The sequence below is a fragment of the Vipera berus genome (assembly GCF_964194415.1).
Source record: "Vipera berus genome assembly, chromosome: 1".
Classification (NCBI taxonomy): domain Eukaryota; kingdom Metazoa; phylum Chordata; class Lepidosauria; order Squamata; family Viperidae; genus Vipera; species Vipera berus.
Genome location: NC_138202.1, coordinates 159878738 through 159899090, shown reverse-complemented (window position 1 = coordinate 159899090; position 20353 = coordinate 159878738). Strand labels below are relative to the sequence as shown.

The window sequence follows — 20353 nt, the reverse complement described above, 5'->3', positions numbered from 1 at the left end:
TTTATTCCTTTCCACTTCATTGGCAATTGCTGGACATTTCTTTTGTCTATACAAACTATTAGCTACTGCCTGAATAAGACTTTTTGGCTGTCCCCTTGACAACCTAGTTCCGGGGGGGAAAAAAGTGAAACACTCTGCATTAATGCATGGATACTGCACCCACCAGCTGTGTTTTTGCAACAACTAATAGGGCAGATATTACATGACCATTCTGATAGAGCTTTCTGGCTTTTTAAGGTTCCTGATAATGTATTTGATGTGAAGCTTAAAATTGCAGCCATTCTCAGTGATTGGGCTAAGCTGTTTCTTTCTTCATATAATTTCTTTCTTCTCGGCCTAATCATACAAAGAAATGCATGTTCAAACTCTGGCCAGGAGAATGCTTTAATATACTTTGTAGTTTTGAAGGCTAGCATGATAGAGCTGTAAGAAGCTGGAGTAGAATCACAGGATCCAAATCTCAAAACACCAGCTGTAGTATTCTTGAATTAATCATTCTGGCTCATTATTATGTATCCTATTAATTTGTTGCAAAAAAAACCCAAACAACAACATATTGGTTAAGTGGAGAATCAATGCAAGTACATTCCAATCCATTTGGGATAAGGAAAAGAATTAAGTGAGCTATGCAAACAGGACATACCTTTGAATGAATAAAAGGTTTCCCATGGAAGAATGCTTATTTAAAGCATTTGTCACACACAACTCCTTTTAGATAAATAAAATAATAATCTATTTCAATTTTAGCTCGGTGCCTGATTCTTTTACAGCAGGGGTGGGGAACCATGGCCCTTTTATGACTCGTGGACTTCAACTCCCAGAATTCCATGCTGGCTCAGGAATTCTGGAAGTTAAAATCCACTAGTCATAAAGGGGCCATAGTTCCCCACCTCTGCTTTGCAGACACCTCCATGTAGTTTTCTAAGGAAATATGAAAATGCTTGCCACTATCTTCTCTTGGGATATTTTTTCAACATCCCTGTCTAGCCTGTAAAAGTATACAAACTATTTCTAAGTAAAGAAGTTCTTTAGAAAAGTCCAAAATGAGACAAAGTTGATATGTTGGGTCTTTTGTCTAGAGCAAGGGTAGGCAACGTTGGCTCTTTTATGACTCGTGGACTTCAAATCCCAGAATTCTGGCTCAGGAATTCTGGGAGTTGAAGTCCACGAGTCATAAAACAGCCAATGTTGCCTACCCTTGCTCTAGAGATTCCAAAAGCAGCCAAGATCACCTGGAAAATCTACTATAGATGTTCTGATTCTCCTACAAGTACATTTTGAAAATTTGACACAGTCTTTGCTGTGTTTTCCAAAAGAGATGGGATCAAGAAGCAAAGCTCAGTGGAGGGCAAACTATGGTTTGTTCATGTCATGTGGAAAATGGAGAGCTTAGTATATTATGGAGCTTTAAGAACCTGGAAAGCTAAACACACTAAACCCGGAATAACCCTACTGTACTGATTTTAGTATAAATGTTCTTGAATGAAGAGTAGAATCCTAATCCTAGTTGATTTTTACAAAGAGCAGCAGAAAATCGCCTTACGCTGCAGCAGATGCAACTTGAGCCCTACAACTAGCCGTTTGTTTGAAACACCTTCCTATTTCATTCAAGTTATTATCACTTGCCTCTACGGCTCCAAATTGCATATTGTGGGGGGGGGGAAAGATTGGTGTGTATTTTCATCAGTGCGTTAAAAAAAATACCCCCAAATAAATAATAAGGCTGTTTCATACTGATGGCTTGCTACGCTGAACACTCTTGAGTTACATTACAAGTAGCCAGTATTTGGATGTGTAAATCAGGACTAAGAGGGATGAGTTTCCATAATATATCCACAAAACTGCTCAATTTGTCCTCCTTTCAATTCCATGTCAATGTCACCACGATGTTTGACAATGACAGAGCAGGTGCTGAGCAGCTGCTGCTTAGTCCCTAAACTTGAAAACTCTCCGCTTAGCATGTGTCTCCATCTGCTTCCAATTCCTGACATAAGTTCTATACGCTAATTCTTGCATATTAATTAAGCTTTTCTTTTTTAAATAAATAAATAAATAAATAAAACCGAGAATTTCTTTCCCCAAACTGACAATGAGCTGAGCTTCCCAGCTAAAAAGATTGAATCGCTTTGGCAGTCAAGGATGTCCCTGGTGAAGGACTGTAAGTAGTTCCTGTTTTTACTGGAACAGTGTGTGTGGGGGGGGGAACAACAAGTTCACAACTTGCCTTTTTACCGGTATATGTTGTTTTTTTTTACCATCTCATGTTAAACTTGAGCTATTAGAAATGCAGCCTTGACATGAACAAAGAATGTTTACTTTAACAAAAGAAAAAAGGCATGCAACTTAAACCTTGCCTTTAAGCTCCTCCCTGATTTTTCCTAATTCCTTGCAGCAATAGGGCCAAGGGTACTCGGCATTAAAGAAGGGTACTCGGCATTAAAGGAACTGTAGGTCAGGATTGATTCACCTATTGCCCCATTTGAAGTCAAATTTTTCAAAAGCAGTAATCCCAGATTACAATTTTGCCTTTGAGGCAATAAATAAATAAAGAAGTGGTGCAACCCGAAACGCACGAAGGGGATTACATTTCGATTATGTAAACCCTGAGCTGCCTTTAGACTACGGAGGGCAGAGAAGAGGACTTGCTTGCCCTGCCTGTTGCAAGTTGTTATTTGTATATCGAGACAACCCTTCACTCTGCTGAGCTTGAAGCTCGCCTTGAGATGAAAATAGCAGCTTCTGAAAGGGCACCTCTTGTCAGGAGCTAGCAAGGGGAAAGAAAGAGTCAAGCAGCTATCTACATAACAAAATGGGCGCATTAACTAGATTGAAGGAGCTAACCTCTTGCCCGTTTTTGACCTTGATCATAGCATAACTCTGCTATAAAGCTGGAGCATGCTTTGAAATAACTCTACAATATCACAACCCATACTGTCACTGTGTCTTTCGGTTAGTTTCCCTAGCAATGGGTTGGAGGTTTTCTCACTGTTTCTTGAATGCTACGGTTTACTTTACATAAAATTCCTGCAGGAGAAACCATTTCAAATCAATGAGGTGAAACAAGCCCGAACAATACGGCCCTATTGTAATTTTTTAAAACAAAACAAAACAAAACACGCTACTCTTTGTTTTTCACCTTGTAAAACAGAGTTTCAATTTTTCATTACCCATCTATCTTGGACCACAGATGATTTTGTTCTGGCTTATACAACTCACCGCACAAATCTGTAGCTTTCGATTTTTAACGGTCCAGAGCTCTGTTTCTTGATCAAGGGAGAGCAAGGTCTCTTTGACAAGGTGCTTAACTGGGGGCTAATCTAAGGTGATTCAGTGCACCTAATCCTACCACTGGCCTTTTATTAGGCATGCCACTTTACATGTGAGAAATGTATTTTTAAAAGCTGCAAAGATGAGCTTCCAGTCATATGAGCCTTTGCTGACAGCCTACGGAGGTGCAGCCTTTAATGGCATCTATTGCCTCAGTGTGTAACTATGGGGCCAATGTCCCATTTCTGCTCCTTCAAGCCTCCTTGAAGAGGCCAAAGGCTTGAAATGGTTTACAAATGCTAATGACTCCCACAGGTCAGCTCTTCTTCTTCTTCTTTTTTTAACAGAAACATTTTAAAGACATGAAGGGCCAGCAATATAATATCCTTTTCAAATCTATACAGCTCTCATTTCAAACCGTCCTTTATGGAACCAAATCATGAGCCTTTATTCACTGGGATTTGAATTCTCCGAAAAAGAAGAAAAATATGCACATCAGTTCAGTTCTTTATTCCTCTTTTATCCAGATATGTATTTGCTCCTGCTTCCACTCTCTCCAATATAGGCCACTACCTGACAAGACTGGCAAAAACATCTGCAATTTGTTTTTATATGTAGATGAATTCTGAGGTTAATTTCTTAAGAGGTGAAGGAAAATGGGGAGGGAAAAGGAGGTTTGGAAACAGCAAGATTTTTTATTATTCAAAAATCTGACAGAAGCCCTTTCAGCTATAGGTCCTGAGGCTTAAAAGTACTTCACTTTCAATATCATTTTAGCATTCCCTTTCCAGGAATGGCATTTTGCTTGCCATAGAAGGCTTGTATTAATATCCTATAGAAAAGAAGTTTACACTGAGCACAATAGACGTGAGCACAACACTTTCCCTCAGCAAAGCCAGCCAGTAAAAAAGTCGCAGCAAAAAGCAACGGTGCAGGATAAAAATCCCTTAGCCTCACTCATGGAAAGATCAGCTCATTATGGCTATGTTTCATGCTGTGAACCACATAGGTGATGGCCTATATCTTAGCTACTCAATCTTGGCAGACATTAAAGGAAGCCTACAGGCTACCTAGAGAGAACAGAGAACGCCTTGCTTCTAGGAAACACTCATGCTTCATCATTATAGGCTACTCCGTGTTCACAGCTGGAATACACATGCGGTGTCATTCATACAGATGCCATTAAGCTGTGCCTTAGAAAGAAGGTGCAGGAAGAGTGAACAGGCCAAAATCCCAACTCAGATTAAATAGTAAGTACAATGCACTCTGCAAAGTAAAGCACAGAAGGACAGCGCTCTGCAACATCTGCAGGTTTGATAAACATTGCAAATGAATGCTGGATCAAGAGGCAATGATGGATGAAGACTATTAGCTCATCAGTTTGGGCAGAAGTAAAATGCAACATACAGTAATTAAATAATGCAAACAGAAGCTTGGCTGTTACTACCAACAGATGTCAAAAGATGTTAAGGTAATCGTGTTTTGCTTGAAAGCTACTTTTATATATATATTCTTGGGCATATATATCATTTCACTGCATATGGAATTAAGCGTTGATGACTCCTTTAGGAAACAAGATTCAGATTTAGATAGAAAATGTTACTTATGTTTTGCCCTTTATACAGGAAAACAGGCAATGAGACCTGAATACAAATGATTCCCAGTGCAATTTCTATACCTCTCCCACCTGATTCCTTCTAAAATCACTACTTTTATGGATTACATTACATTAATTTTTTGGGGGGGAGAATCTGAACCTCCTTCCTGTGTTGCACTAATTATATGGCCATGCTCTAGTCCCAATATATCTTACAAGAACAAAACTTGTCATTTCCATAACAGAATCCAATGCCTGAAACATATCCATTTTCACGAAGCAGCCTGATGGCACATATTGTTAAAGCAAAGCAGGTCACACTCTGTTCAGTTTCTTACATGGAGATCCCAGATTCTCCCCCAATCAGATGCTCTGTACTTCTCGAAGGAAAAGTGGAACATCAGTGTAATAACTATTTTTAAAAAACATCTCAACTGACCCAAATTCTTAATATTATGACAGTTTCACAATACAGTGATTCAGAATTAATCTACAGGGTTAAGAGATCCAATATGCCTCCATAACAGAGGTATCAATGGAGATGAAACTGACTAGATCATGTCATTTTTTTCCCCACAGGATTGCAGGGGATTTCTGCTTTTTAACTTTGGCAAGAACTTCAATTGTATTTTGACACAGGGAATCGGAAATTAGATTGGATCTAAGACCTATTAGATTAAGTCCACTGAATTTTGTAGATTTTATCTATGATTCACTTAAGTCTTTTTTTCCCCAATCGGTTAGCTAAGAGATAAACAATTATGCTAAAATTCCATCAATATGTATAGCAATACAAATTCAAAAGGGGAAATATCTTTGGAGTTATGTGGGCATTCCTGTTGCTCTTGCCTGTATTTCTTTGTGAATAGTTCCACATAATTTTATAAATGGGTCTCTGTGTAGCCCTAAAAATATATACAGCTAGCTGCAAGACAAGGCCCAGAGTATAATGGCATTTACTGTAGATTGCAATCCAACATCGTCTTATCTGAGAATAAACTCCAGATTATTGTGTTGAAATTAACCATATACCAATTAATTTAGATGGATGATACCTTATTTTCATGCAAATTTAAGAATAATTTACTTGGGCTTTAATAAATCATTATAATAAAGCAACTAAGGTTGCTTCATTTCTCTAAGTCTTCACCTATACTTCCCAACAGTTTGAAATGAAGTCAATTTCAAAAGACATGTCTAACAAAACATGGCCACTTGCAATTCAAAGCAGGAAAATAATGAGAGTTCAACCATAGGAATCCAAGTGTAGCTCAAGACATTTCTCAGATTCAAGTTTTCGTTGGATTTTCTAATTCCACTGCGATGAACACTGAAACAACATCTGTCACAGTACTTACCGGTGTGTTGGATTGTTCAGTTAGCTTCTGCTCCCACATTCTCAAGCGTTTTTCCCTTTCTTTTAGTTCCTGTTCTTTAAAGCTCAGATCGCGTTCCAATCTCTTCAGTCTTTCTAAGGTGGCCTCGATTTCACATCTAAACAGAAAGAAATTTGTTAAATTTGTGCCTTCCCTTGGCAGGAACGAATTGCTCACAAATATTTTCCATTCGAAAGTTAATGAAAGAGTGAAAAGTATAGTGCTGTTTCAAGTAGGACTCTTAATTAGCGGAGTACAGATTTGTTTGAACCCTAAACAAAAATAAGAGGCCCTCTTTTTGAAGCCTGATGCAAGCTGAGGCTTGCCAGGCTGCATGTCTTGCTTCCTGAACCCTTCGCTACCTCAATCATCCAGCTCGGAGACCTTCCCAAGCCCCCTTTTCCACCCACTATATCCCAGTCATCGACCCATCAAGGAAGGGGAAAGGGAAAGAGTCAAACACTGGTGTTTCTGAAAGTGAACCAAGCATGGAGGACCCCCTTCTTCAAACACAGAGGAACTTCATTCTGAACAAGTAAGTCCTTGAATTTGTCCTTTTTTCCCCTCTTCATAATTTTGCTACGAAATAAGAAAATTGAGTCCACGTATAAATACAATTAAGTGTGTCATTTGAGAATAACATTTGGAAATGCCCCAGTATTTTAGAAATCTTCATGCAATCCAATAAAGTGTCACAGACCATGTCCACAGCAAGACTTTTTGTTGAAAAAAGGAAAACAGGAAATTCTACTTTAAAACCGAAGCAAGAAAATATGGATTTAAGATACTTCCCTATAGGCTTGGACCAAGGTTGATTTTTTTTATTGTGCAACTTATTTACGTGTACTTATGAATCACGTAGAAATGCCCTTTAAAAATAATTGGTGATGCAACCCCGTGTCAGTCAGCAGGATGTGAAGATGAGCTGAAAGTGAATGCTAGACTTTTCCACTGCTTTGAAGTACACTTGCCGGTGGTTACCACTAACACAATATTTTTTGCCTCTATATAAAATTAATAGCATATCAGAGAAAAATGGTTCATCCCTGGCTGTTTTCCTATTGGGTACTTTTCTTTTCTTTTTTCCATTAGGAAAAGCACTGCTCCACCCCAGAAGTTGGAAGCGTGATGATCCATTTGCCGAGCTTACAAATGTATACATCTCAGTCCCACTGCATTTTGCTGCAAGAATGGCAAAATTTTTCCAAGCCTACGATGTATAAGATGACTTAAATTACTTTCGATAGCAGAACACAGAATAACCGAATAATAGATCCTAGATCTATTAACAGTATTAATCTATTAATAATATCCACTAATAGATCTATTAAACCTAGTTTAGATCATCTATTAAAATTTCGGTTTAAAAAAACCAGAATTCCTACTGTACTTGAAACGGTAGTAATTAACGTTTTAATTAGCCATAAAATGTTAACATCCCAGAAAAGTGCATGCATGATGATCAAGGTAACTTTTAAGATGAACTGAGGAAGTTTTACAGTAGAATGGTACACAAGTATATTTAGAAGTCAGTCCCAAACATATCGACTCACTTCAGTAAAAGTGAGTCTTATGGATCATGGTGTTATTTTTCAAGGTTGCCCAGAGTGGCTTTTGATTGGGTGATTTTAAAAACTAACTAAATAAATGTAGAGTCGCACTTTAGAATTGTTTTATTGAGAGGAATAAACCTGAAGGTACAAAAGAAAATTCTATTTGGGGAATCATTGATCTCTTCTAAAATATGAAGGATGGAGTGTAAGCTTCATATTTTATTTACAGACCCCTTACATCCTGGACATAAACTGTTTGAACTCCTCCCCTCAGGACACCACTCTAGGGCATACGCATGCCAAAACAACTAGACACAGGAACAATTTTTCTCCTCATGCCATCACCTAATTCCTACAGCACTGTCTATGTGCCTAAGGATATCTAACCACGCAGCAGGATTGTATTACTATTATTTTTCTCAATTTTCCTATTACCTACTCCTATTAGTATCTTATGACTATCACTTTGTTGGTTGTATCTTACTTATGGTTGTATCTTATGATTTATCATTTTGTTGCTTGTATGTATACTGAGAGCTTATGCACCAGAGACAAATTCCTTGTGTATCCAATAACACTTGGCCAATATAGAATATTCTATCCTATTTTGTTTTATATTATTTCTATCATTCAGATTTACTGTTTGGTAGCTAAGCTCTTTTACTAGGTTTTCCTTAAATTAATCAAAAAGGTTTCTATTTCTGATTTTAAGCATGGTTTTCCTCTCTCTTAAAACCCTTCAGGGTTCAAGACACCAGAATTTTTTTTTGCCATGCTTGCTATTGTCTGGTTAGAAAAGATCTTTGGAACTGTGAGCCAAGGGTCCCTGTGAAACTTATCACTAATTCTTTTGCCTAAATTGCATGCCTGACCCCAAAATGACCCCTAACTGTCAACTAGTGTGGCCTAAGGCAAAGAATTGTCACAGATGCTTCAAATACAACAGGGCCCTAGGAACAAGACCCAGTTTTGCCAAATAAAATCATTAATTTAATAATTGGTGGTGCAGCCTTGATCCAAATCCAGTTATTCAAATTTAGCCAGCCATAATGAGAAACATAAAATTGATATTTTGCATTTCTTTGTCACTTGTTTTGACAATATATGGAAAACTCCTCAAGCCACTATGCCAATGAAAATCTGTATAATCTAAGGATGTATCTTACTGATTGATTGCTTCAGATATCACATTAAACCATATTTGTTTTGATTCAAACCTGAAGGCCACCAGATGCACTGACAAAGAGAGAATCTTAAATAAAAATACTGAGTTATCTTCATGTGCACTACATCTATTTTAAACATGTAACAAACTGCTATCCAACTTTTAAAGTCTTTGTCCTTAATAACAACACTTTCTAAATGCCAAAATTACACTGTATATGTGCTATAATTATCTCTCTTCATTAGACAGAAAGCACTTTATAGAGAAAGGTTACAATGATTCTCTAAAAGGCTGCATTCTTTAAAATATATAATAAAACAGTGTAATTAAACAGAACGCTTCTTTATATTGCTTAATTAATATATCTTATTCTACAAATTTATTAATTTATGCTGAGCATTGGTGATCATGTATGTTCCATTTATTTTAGTACTTTTACAAATTAACATTGCCTGCTGTCTTAGTGTTACATGAAATAAAAAACAAATAAAGTGCAGTAATAGTTTCATCGATAATTTCAGGAAAATTATTTTAAATTCAATTAACAATTCAAAAATTGATAGTAACTATCTGTGCCCTTCTGCAAACAGAAGGAGCCAGTTGATTTAAACCAGGGGTGTCCATCTTTGGAACTTTAAGAAGTGTGGACTTCAACTCCCAGAATTCCTCAGGCAGCCATGCTGAGAAGGGTGGAGGGATTTTCACCAATTATCCCTGTGCTACATTTTATAATGTTCAGGAGGCTTCCTATAATTACTGGAGCCAATTTCTCCATTTTGGTAACATTTTTAATCAAAAATAAACTAGGCGAAAATTCTAGTTTCCTAAATATATTGTACCTATGGTCAATACTGTTTTTAACAATGTCCATGAAAGTGACTTGGGCCTTGGTTTTTAACGTGTTACTTCCAAGATTAGGAAGCTCATTACAATGTACTAATTTTTGACAGCTGAATTGTTTTATGAAACAGGACAGGCAGCCCAAACATAACTAATAGAATATGGCACAGTTCCTATTTTGCCCAAGTTTTATTTTATGTCTCGTCCCCTTCATTATTTTCACCTAAGTTTATAAATACAATACGATTTAATTCTCTCTAGAACAGATATGCATACGTTGAGATCCAGGGGTACATATATCCTCCAGAAATACTTGGGTATGATTCCTAGAGATCTCAAAAATTGTTATCAAATCTGTAGTTTTAAAAATATACTTATATACTTGCATTGATCTATGCAATAGCTTTATATTATATTGTTCCCTCAGAAATCTAAATAATCATCCTTTTTTATAAACAAAAGGCAGATCCTAGCTACTTCAAGTTCTTAATAACATTAGCAACCATTTCCCACTTTAGCAACCTGTAAAAAGCCATACTGGTTGCCTGGCTTCAACTGGATAACCTAAACATATCTGGAAATTCTGTAATCTTAAACACACATTGTAGAAAATAAGTGGGACTTGCTCTCGAGTACACGTTTAATACTCTATGGCACGGGTGTCAAATTCGCTGCGTCACATGATGTGTCGCGACATATCGTGACTTTTTTTGCATTGCTGGAGCTGGGATGGGTGCAGCCTCCGTATGATGCAACCGGCCCACGGGCCAGCAGTTTGACAACCCTGCTCTATGGGAAGGATTCATCACGACCCATAGAATTATAGAAAGCTTGAAGCTTTATCTCCGGTGCAGTTTGCAGTTTGCACCAGTAGATGGCACAATGCATCCTGGTCTTCAGAGGGCTGTGCTAGAGTCGATTATTGCCACACACTGCTGAGTCAGTGCAAGAAGAATGTCAGTTCTAAAACAAGCTATTTATACTTGCATCATGTGACTTGGCTCAAACCTCCCATCTGCTCACATTTTCCATCCCTGCAGTAAAATTCTCTTGCTTGTTATCAGTTCACCATTATTTCCCCCCTTAAGTTTAGGATGTTTTGTGTTGACAAATCCATTTTCAATTCATCCTGGGATTTTAAATATTATTTACATGCTAAGAACTCTCTAATCTTTCTTGCATGGTTTTCTTTGCCAGTCTCCAAAGGAAGCAGGCATATAACCATCAAGTGGATTACTAAATTGTGCTCTGCAATACCTGGAGAATGGCCAAGGTTTCTTAATTTAGATTACAGCAAGATTCGTTGTATTATCCTCTTCTTGTACAGATAGATCCCTTTTCATCGGCCTCCACAGTACGCTAAGCAGAGCTGTTTTAAATGTATCCATATATTTTATTTCTATTTTATGCACACATCTGATTAGAGTGCTTTACAAATACTGTAAAAATTGGACATAAAAATATTTCTCTGGAATAAGTCCAGGTAAATACCATAGGGTTTATGTCTGAAAAAGCATGCTCAAATCTACCCAGTAAAGAAAGACTTTTAGCACAGAAGGTACCACAAATGAAGGATATTAATAGTGGATGGAAAGTCTGACATAGTTAGGGAAGACTCACCTAGATCAATGGAAACAATAAAGTCAAGACTAATTTAAGTACAAATGACTAAAGTTGAATCTCACCCAATCTCGTTCAATTTAGTAACTACTTATACACATAATCTTATAGCTGTGTAACCTGGGAAATAACAAGAACAAGAGATACCATAAACAGGTAGTCAGGATACATACTGCTCAGTGGTGGGATTCAAATATGTGAACAACTGGTTCTCTGTGGATGCTGCTTCCGGAAATCCATTCCGGGCCTGGGCAACAAAAAATTAGCTACCGGTTCTGCCAAAGTGGTGCGAACTGGCTGAATCCCATCGCTGATACCGCTTCATAAATCCAGCCTAGACAATTTGCTGGGGAACTTTTGAAGGATCAGTGAAAAGCAGAAGAGTCTTGCAATAACATATATATGAAAATGACCAAATAATGACTGCAAATTTTTGAGATGGCAAATATTACATCTGCTTACTCCGTGCTGATTATCCTGCTTTTCTAGCCCTGGATGACGAAATAAATTATGGACAAGAATATTTTCATCCCAAATTTTACAATTTAGTTCTGGTCCCTTGATTCATAGCTGTTTGTTTGTATCTCTATCATTCTTAATGCTTACAAATTTAATTTTGTGGTCTGATTTGGCCATTTTGATGTATATCTGATTGAAACCAACTCATTGCTTCTAAATATACCAAACACAAACTTGTTTCTGATCATCATTATGCAGAAAAAGTACCAATGTGAACACGTAGTGGGAAACACAATTTTTCCCATCTGATAGCAAAACAATGATCGCTGGGGCCTGCACTTAACATTTTGAAAATTCAAACACTTGATATTTAATTTTAGCCATGTATTTTTTTCTGGAAAATACTTAATTTCTCCCCACAGATAATGTCATAATTATTGGTGGGAACTAAAAGGACTCACCGCCATTCTGCCTTGTTATGCAGGAATGAATTGCATTGGTCTGGAAGGTTGCTATCATTTGACATGGAGTCCAAAATCGAAATGATCTGCTTGAAAGAGGGTCTCTTCTGAAGACACACAAAGCAAGATGTACATCATTATGTCCATTGTGACATTTACATTCTGTAAACCTACATTTTAATATTACACTATTTGCAGAATTAATAACATTTTCCAATGAAAGCAGCAAGTCTAAAACTGCAATGGAACTCATACTGGGACTCTGACTAGATAATTATTAGGTAAACAACACAGAGCTGTAAATTATTATAGCTATAAATGCAGAACTTGCTGCTTTTAAATTTCAATACAAAAATGGTATCTTAAAATTTGTAATATAACAAGACGCTGACCTGAATGGACCTTCCAGATTACTCATGTAAAATAATACAATAAAAGAGTTACGGTATCCTTAATCTACTTTGTAATTTTTATCAACTGGATAGAACCAAAACTCTATGCTCGTTTTCTGTTCTCAGTGATCTCCCTGGAAAGGTTGTAATCTTTCCACCAGATATGCAGTAGAAATACGCTGCATATCTGCCTGAACTTATTGATCTTAGTATGGCTGTACCGCACATGCAGGAAATGGATCTGTAGACAATATTCTGTTTTCCTTGCCAGGGGTGCAACACAAATGTAAACAGAAGGATATCTTGGTTCAGTTTGTCTAAGATTGTTGTTGTTCAGTCACTAAGTTGTGTCTGATTCTTCACAACCCCTTGGACCATGCCAGATTTCTCTGTCCTCTGTTGTCTCCTCTAGGATCTCTTGCACTTTGGATAGGTGTATGGTAGAAAACTGTACCCTGTTTTTCATTTATGACACCTTTTCCCATAGTTTCCACATCAAGCAGTATGATCTTTCCTTGTCCATCAATTCAACTGTATGGGTGTGGTGGAACATCTGGAACAAAGATTACTTGACTACTATCCAGGCTTGATCATGCCAGCAGCTGGCCCAGGGTCCGTAATCAACATTCCACAAGTTATAAGTTGGATCTGTAGCCCTCAATGAAAATTATGCAACCCTGTTATGGGAAACAACGTTCCTAAATCAAGGTGAACCAGAGAACCCCATAATTTAAAGAGAGGGGGGGAAAGACATTTAATTTTATGAGCTGTAGTTTCCTATATCCCATAAAGGTGATTATCTAAATATTTTTTGCCTCCCTGGTATACATAGGTTAGTATTTATGTCCGTTCCAGGGTTCGGTATTGGCTTCATGCTCAACTCCAAATGCTAGTTCTAGTCTAGCTATAGGTAGTTGGCTTTAGGAGTTGCTTCCCCCTATAGGCTGGCTTTGCAGCTGTTGCTATCTGAGGATATTTGTAAGGAAGCCTGAACGACTTGATCAGTCCTTGACACTGCTAGTTTCCAGATTGTTAACTGAAAAGGTTCCCCTTTTATTGGAGGTCCACATAATGTTAGTTATTACGTGGTTATCATCTCATGTTTTTCCAGTGATTATCCTGCTCTTTTTCTTGACCCAGAAAATCTATTAAGGAGAAAAATGCCAGCACAATCTTTCTGAAGGTATGTTTCTCAGCCTGGACAACTTTAAAATGGATGGACTTCAACTCCTCGAATTCTCCAGCCATCATGCTGGACTGGGAAATTCTGGGGCTTGAATTCCACCCATCTTAAAGTTGCCCAGGTTGAGAAACATTGCTCTGGAGTATTACAGAAAACAGAGAAGGGAGTTGCAGTGCAGAGGATATCATATAGCAGGGCTTTCCAAACGTTTCCCTTCGTTACCCCAAACTGCTTATCAGAAAGTCCTTTTTTACCCAATCTAGGCAAAACACTTTAAGTCAATTTAAATGTTCCTGTTATAATTGGGTATCGATACCCAAAGAAAAAACACTTTTACCAAATTTGGGGTAATTAACCCAGGTTTAGGAAGTACTGCCTTAGGGGAATGAAGATGGAAGGTTGAAGGTAATGTCAAGTTCTGTGTTGCTAGCACTTCTTGATTTTTTGTTCTGTACCCTTTGCTTTTAATCTTAGTACCTTAATCTTTTTAACACACACTCCGTAGATAAGGTTTCCTCCTAAGTCGCTGAAATGATGTTACAAGCAACTCAATTACTTCCCTTACTAGTTCGCTACTGGAATGCATCCTCCTCCATCAATGTTCAGCCACTGAACTTAACTCTTGTTTTGCTGTCGTGTTTATTTTCTGGTAGACTTTTAGGAGCGTAACTCTGATAAAGCGAAATTATGCAAGAACTGTACAAAATGAAAAAGCATAGAGGGCTCAGGTTTCTTTTCACTATCAACTCAAAGCACGAAACATCTTATTTTAAGAGAGGGGAAACCATTTTCAGCTGTATTAAGGTATATTATTGGAAGCATCAGAAAAGACTGAAGCCTCTCCTGAAACGGCAGCAGCAATAAACTCCTAAATCTCCTTGACTTTGTGGCTCCTTTAAATTACAGTTTTCTTAAAATCAAGTTCACTTTGATGTTGGAGTCAGCAGGTAAATAAAAGAACTATCCTGCAAAATAAATTAAGAAGTTCATTCCCCACAGCAAGAACAGGCTCAGAAGTGAGCACTCTCTATTCCAGACATGTCAAACACAAGGCCCGGGGACCGGATCCGGCCCGCAAAGTGGTTTCATGCGGCCCACGAAGCCATCCTGGAAACAGTGAGGGAATGGCCCCCACTGCCTTGGCCCTGGCCCAGAGACCCTCCTCCTGCCAGAGACCCCCAGATCTGTCCCACGCCTGCCCAGGCCCCCATAGGCACCCTTGATGTGAACGATGTAGAGCTGGCCACGCCCACCCAGTAGGCCACGCCCACCCTGGCCACACCCACCCGCCCCCCTGAGGGCAACCGCAATGCTGATGCGGCCCTCAATGAAATTGAGTTTGACACCCCTGCTCTATTCAATCCATATCAGCATCTCAATCTACTGAATTTTGTGAAGTGGAAGGCAGGTTATGAGGAGAATTCTCCTTATCTGTTAAAATAAGCAATAAACGAATGTTTTCACATTTTCTTACAATTTTTCTATATTTTTATTAGAAATCTGCTATTATTTTGTTTGTGTGTGTTTTTTTAAAAAAAAATGTTTAAACCTGCAACATAAATTGCAAAATTAAATGGCTGTTGGCAGTGCTTTTTTTGTAAAAGAAAAAGGTGCCGGAACTCACACATGTCATACAGCCCGCCTTGCCTACCCTACAAGGTTCCATCCAAAAAAGGTGCCGGAACTCCATTCTGAGCGTTCTATGACAAAAAAAGCTCTGGCTGTTGGTGAAGGCATTGATTGTGTGGTGGAAAGAAACTAAAACACAAAGCAATTCATTAAAGCAGCTAATAATGGTAATTCCAATTTTGGGGAACAAGGAGGAGAAAGAATAAGGCTCTGACTACACAGCTACATCGATTCAGGAAGATGGATAGAGCTTCACAGAATATATACCCCAAAAAGTACATTATAATTCCATCTGCAGCTTATAATGGAAAAAACAGCAATTACTGACTAGTAGGAATTTCCCATGTGGAAAAGTTGATGAAACATTCTTGTAATTTCCATTTTTACCAGAAAAACTTTTACCAGAAATTACTATTTTGGCAATTTTTCATATATAGTCCCTAGTTTTAATGCTTCAATTTTTAACAAACTGTTTTTGGCCATTCTGGCTTTGGAGTTAGTATTGGTTTAAAATATTAGAAACCCTTTGTTAGTGTTTTATAAACTGATAGTTAATGGTACTGCACCTTTTATAATGACATATGATTTGATGTTTGTTACAAACTGTTCTGATTGGGTTTAGCAGGAAGAGTGTCATAGTAAAACATAAAATTACCTATAAGTCAAAAACATTTGACTCCTGATAACTTTTATGAGGCTTCTGAGCTTGTTTTGCCTTAATGCAATTTTGATTCACTGTAGGCATTCACACAACTGGAGGCTTATATGCCTCTTCTGTTAGTAATTACTCCTCTATTTTTCTAATACAGAGGCCAGAATGAAAATCCTGGATCAACTTGGAAAAGTGAAACTCTTTTTTCCTAAAAAATATCATTAAAGGAGAAAGTATAAAAGTGACTGAAACCTGCAATTAGAAAGAAAGAAAGAAAGAAAGAAAGAAAGAAAGAAAGAAAGAAAGAAAGAAAGAAAGAAAGAAAGAAAGAGGGAGGGAGGGAGGGAGGGAGGAAGGAAGGAAGGAAGGAAGGAAGGAAGGAAGGAAGGAAGGAAGGAAGGAAGGAAGGAAGGAAGGAAGGAAGGAAGATAATTTTCCTAAAGTCTGAGTCTAACCCAATTAAGTTTAAGTTTAAGTTTATTTGATTTCTATACCGCCCTTCTCCCGAGGGACTCAGGGCGGTTCACAGGGCATATATAAATAGCAGTACAAAAATTAAAAAGAAATTAAACCAATGCCCAATTAAAATACAATAACAATAGAATGATAAAAAACCAATTAAAAAACCCATATTCCCCCATCAGGCCAGACCAGCTAAATCAAATAGGTGGGTCTTCAACCCGCGACGGAAGGATCGAAGGTCCGATGCCATCCGGAGCTCAACCGGCAGTTGGTTCCATAATGCCGGAGCACCCACAGAGAAGGCCCTTCCCCTGGGGGCCACCAGTCGACATTCCCTGACCGGAGGCACCCTGAGGAGGCCCTCTCTGTGGGCACGCACAGGGCGGAGGGGAGTTGACGCCGGCAGCAGGTGGTCCTCGAGGTATCCCGGACCCATGCCATGTAAGGACTTAAAGATCATAACCAATTAAATGTTAAAATTTGGGAAGAGTTAGCAGAATCATGATATTTTGAACATGATATCAATGCCCATGTTTTATTTCTGCAATGTGAGATTTTTAGTCTACACCAGGCACAACATACTGATCTATACAGACATTTTCCAAAAGTGTGTGAAATTTCCAATTATACTTTGATAGTAAAATGTACCTTTACATCAAATTCTTTAAAAATCTGGGAGAACCTGGTGTAATCATAAGAATTAAATAACAGTGCTAATATATTAATTTTTTATACTTTTTCAGTAGGAGAGAGGGTACCAATTTTAGCATTTTGTAACCTGGGAAGTCAAATCATCCTGAAGTCCAGTGACAAAGCAGAGGAAGATGGGGCTATGCACAGCCCAAGCCTATCTGAATGGACTCAGACAAAGCAGTCATAAATTTCCCCGCATTCTCTTCTGAATTTAAAGCTTCTTTTGTTATAGTGCAAAAAGTGGGATAATTGTTGAAAACTGAAAAAGTCTTAGTAAAATGCTTCTCAAGAGTGCATTGCCTCCAGTAGTCTGTTTGACAGACCCCAGACAAGGTTAAGACAAAAGGTGGAAACCAAAATGTGGAGACATAATAAAGGGATGATGCACACTCTCTCTGCATCATGCCTGTAATTATACCATTTCTGCTAAAATTACAGATGCGGCAATTAAAACGTGCATTTTAATTTGGGTGCACAAAAACAATTAGGAACAATGCTGAGGTGTCTCTCCAAGTGATTTTCACATTATAAAAGAGAGACAATTTCTTTATTTCAAATGTCAAACAACATTATTCATATATATATATATATATATATATATATATATATATATATATATATATATATATATGTGTGTGTGTGTGTGTGTGTGTGTGTGTGTGTGTGTGTGTGTAACAAAAAGAGACAAGTGTTCTTCTCTGTAAGAACTGCCTATTCAATGTTTAAGTGAAGGTATTTCTTTTTCTGTTTTTCTGTTCTGTCTTGTCATTTTTGGTCAATCTGCATGGATTATAACCCAGCTGTTTTTAAAGCTAAACAGTGGCTGTTCTGTTCATTTCACCCCACATGACAGGTTCACACACAATATTTTACCCAAATCTTTGCAGTAGGACCTAAATGAAGCAACCTGGTTTTTGCCAGTCAAGTTGCACGGGAGAACACAGATTGGGGAAGACTACTTTAGTGTTTAATGCTTTTAGGAACAGTAGAAGCATAATCTAGATGCAGATACACAGCGGTGAGTGTGCTTCTTCATTATGCATCATATATTCCTTCAAATCGGACATGGGTAAGGACTGGATGTAGCAGGAGTGTAAGAGTTCAGAACAACTAGCAGTATTTGGCAGAGAACAAATTTTCAGACTTTGGGCCAGGTTAGGGGTGGGGTTTATATAAATTTAATAAAAAAAATTTATAGCAGCTAAATAGCTCTCAAAATTTCCTCCGCAAAAATGTCTTTGCCTAGTAACGTTTGACACCACTCACACATCTGAACTAAACCATCACAGTAACAGACACAAGAAATGCCACAATAGAATATATTTCATTGGTGTTCATTACACTCTGGATTATCCTAAATTCAAACTTGCCAGATACTAATAATGTGTTTTAACACTCATAAATACTGAATAATGTAAAGTTTTTTTTAAAAAATGCAAAAAAAAAAGTGGAATGCAAAAATCCAACTCTCAGTTTTCCTTGGCCTATCACTGATTCTGTTAAGGGTGCTGAGTTTACTTGTACATACACTAATCCAGGAGGAAACACAAACTATTGCCCACTAATTTCTGAGCTTGCAAAAGGACCTAATTTGATCCCCTTTCTTTTATCTGCACTTTTATTATATATATAGTGATCACCAAGATTCTGTCTGATGTTTATATCATATGATTCTATGATGTCACAGTCTTCACTTCAAGGACTGAAGAGGATTGTTGTGCTCATGATATACACACAACTCTTGTGCAATATTGTGCACATGAAGAATGAATGTCACAACTGGATTTTTCAGCCCACAGCTTTTTTCAGTCTGTTGCCCTCCAATTGTGTTGTGCTATAATACATCCAACCACTTCCTTGTGAGTACTTCATATACATCATGGTAAAACAAAAAATAGGCAACTGGGGATTATCAAGAGTAATGAACATTAATTTTCATTAATGTTGGTTAGCTGTTAATTCACTGTATTGTACAAAATATTTAGAAATGGAGTAGTCCTTAAGCCGAGGTAATAAATAAATAAATAAATAAATAAATAAATAAATAAATAAATAAATAAATAAATACAATCAAAATAATTTTGTAACAAAATATAAATTATATTCAAGAAGTTCCGTTCATTAGTAGAAGGCAGGATTATTACATTCTTTGACCTGCTTCCTTTCTTAAATAATTCTGTATCAGACAAGCCAACAATCAGCATGTTTAAATCATATGCAAGCTAAGGGTCTCTAACTCTCCAATGTTCAGCATCAACCTATTTCCTGACAGTGCCTTTAAAAAAATAAACAATGATAAAGTTAATACAATGGTATATCAGTCTAAAAAAATACCTTTGGGTCTGCTTCCCAACATTGGAGCATCAATTCTGCAAAGCTTCCAGGGCAGCTGCTTGGAATGGTCAGTCTCTGAAATAGAAGGAGGAAAGTAGTGAACATAAAGAAAGAACCTAACACCAACCCATAGCCTTTCAAATTTTAGATCTAAAATGTGAAGATCTTCGGTGTGCAACAGAGCTAAAAATAGATCAGAGCTTGCCATAAAAACAGAACAGAGCAGAGGACATCACACCAAAATGCCTATGCCTGGAAGGAGATGGTGACAGTAAACTAAACTATTATTTTCCCAAGAAGTTGAGAAGCAATAATGAAGCTTCAGTAGCCAGATGCAAAAGATTACTGCTGCTGAGACAAATGCTGCACGTGCTGAATGATACACTTTGGGTTTTATGAAATGACATATGTACATAGCCAAGTTTAACCGCACCGTTAATGCAAAGTATTTTTTCTAGTTATGAGAAGGGGGATATAAATTGAATGAATAAATAAACAGCAATTTCGGTCTTTGTAAGACTCAATTTTGAAATGTTGAAAACATGGATGCATTCCAAAAAACTTGGTCCTACAGCTATATTATGGGGAAAAAACTTTCCTAAATTACCATTGTGGGAAAAATAATACTGTGTAACTTTTTTGGAGGGAAAAGTTTTTAGAATTATATTCC

The 20353-nt window shown here is 37.5% G+C and overlaps 1 protein-coding gene across 9 annotated transcripts in view; it reads right to left on the bottom strand.

Moving 5' to 3' along the window:
• MAP3K20 (mitogen-activated protein kinase kinase kinase 20) overlaps positions 1–20353 on the bottom strand; it is a 125736-nt gene that overhangs the window by 48864 nt on the left and 56519 nt on the right. For 7 of the 9 annotated variants that reach the window (XR_014024716.1, XR_014024717.1, XM_081314633.1 and 4 more), the window contains exons 9-11: positions 19684–19758; positions 12339–12445; positions 6223–6358 (exon numbers count right to left, since the gene is read on the bottom strand). Coding sequence is in view for 6 of the 9 variants with exons in the window: in XM_081314633.1 (XP_081170759.1) it covers positions 6223–6358; positions 12339–12445; positions 19684–19758 (318 nt within the window). In the remaining 3 variants the exon portion in view is untranslated. Of the gene's footprint in view, positions 1–5202; positions 5242–6222; positions 6359–12338; positions 12446–19683; positions 19759–20353 lie in introns of those variants that run through there. The other 2 variants (XM_081314634.1, XM_081314637.1) reach the window with 2 other exon arrangements.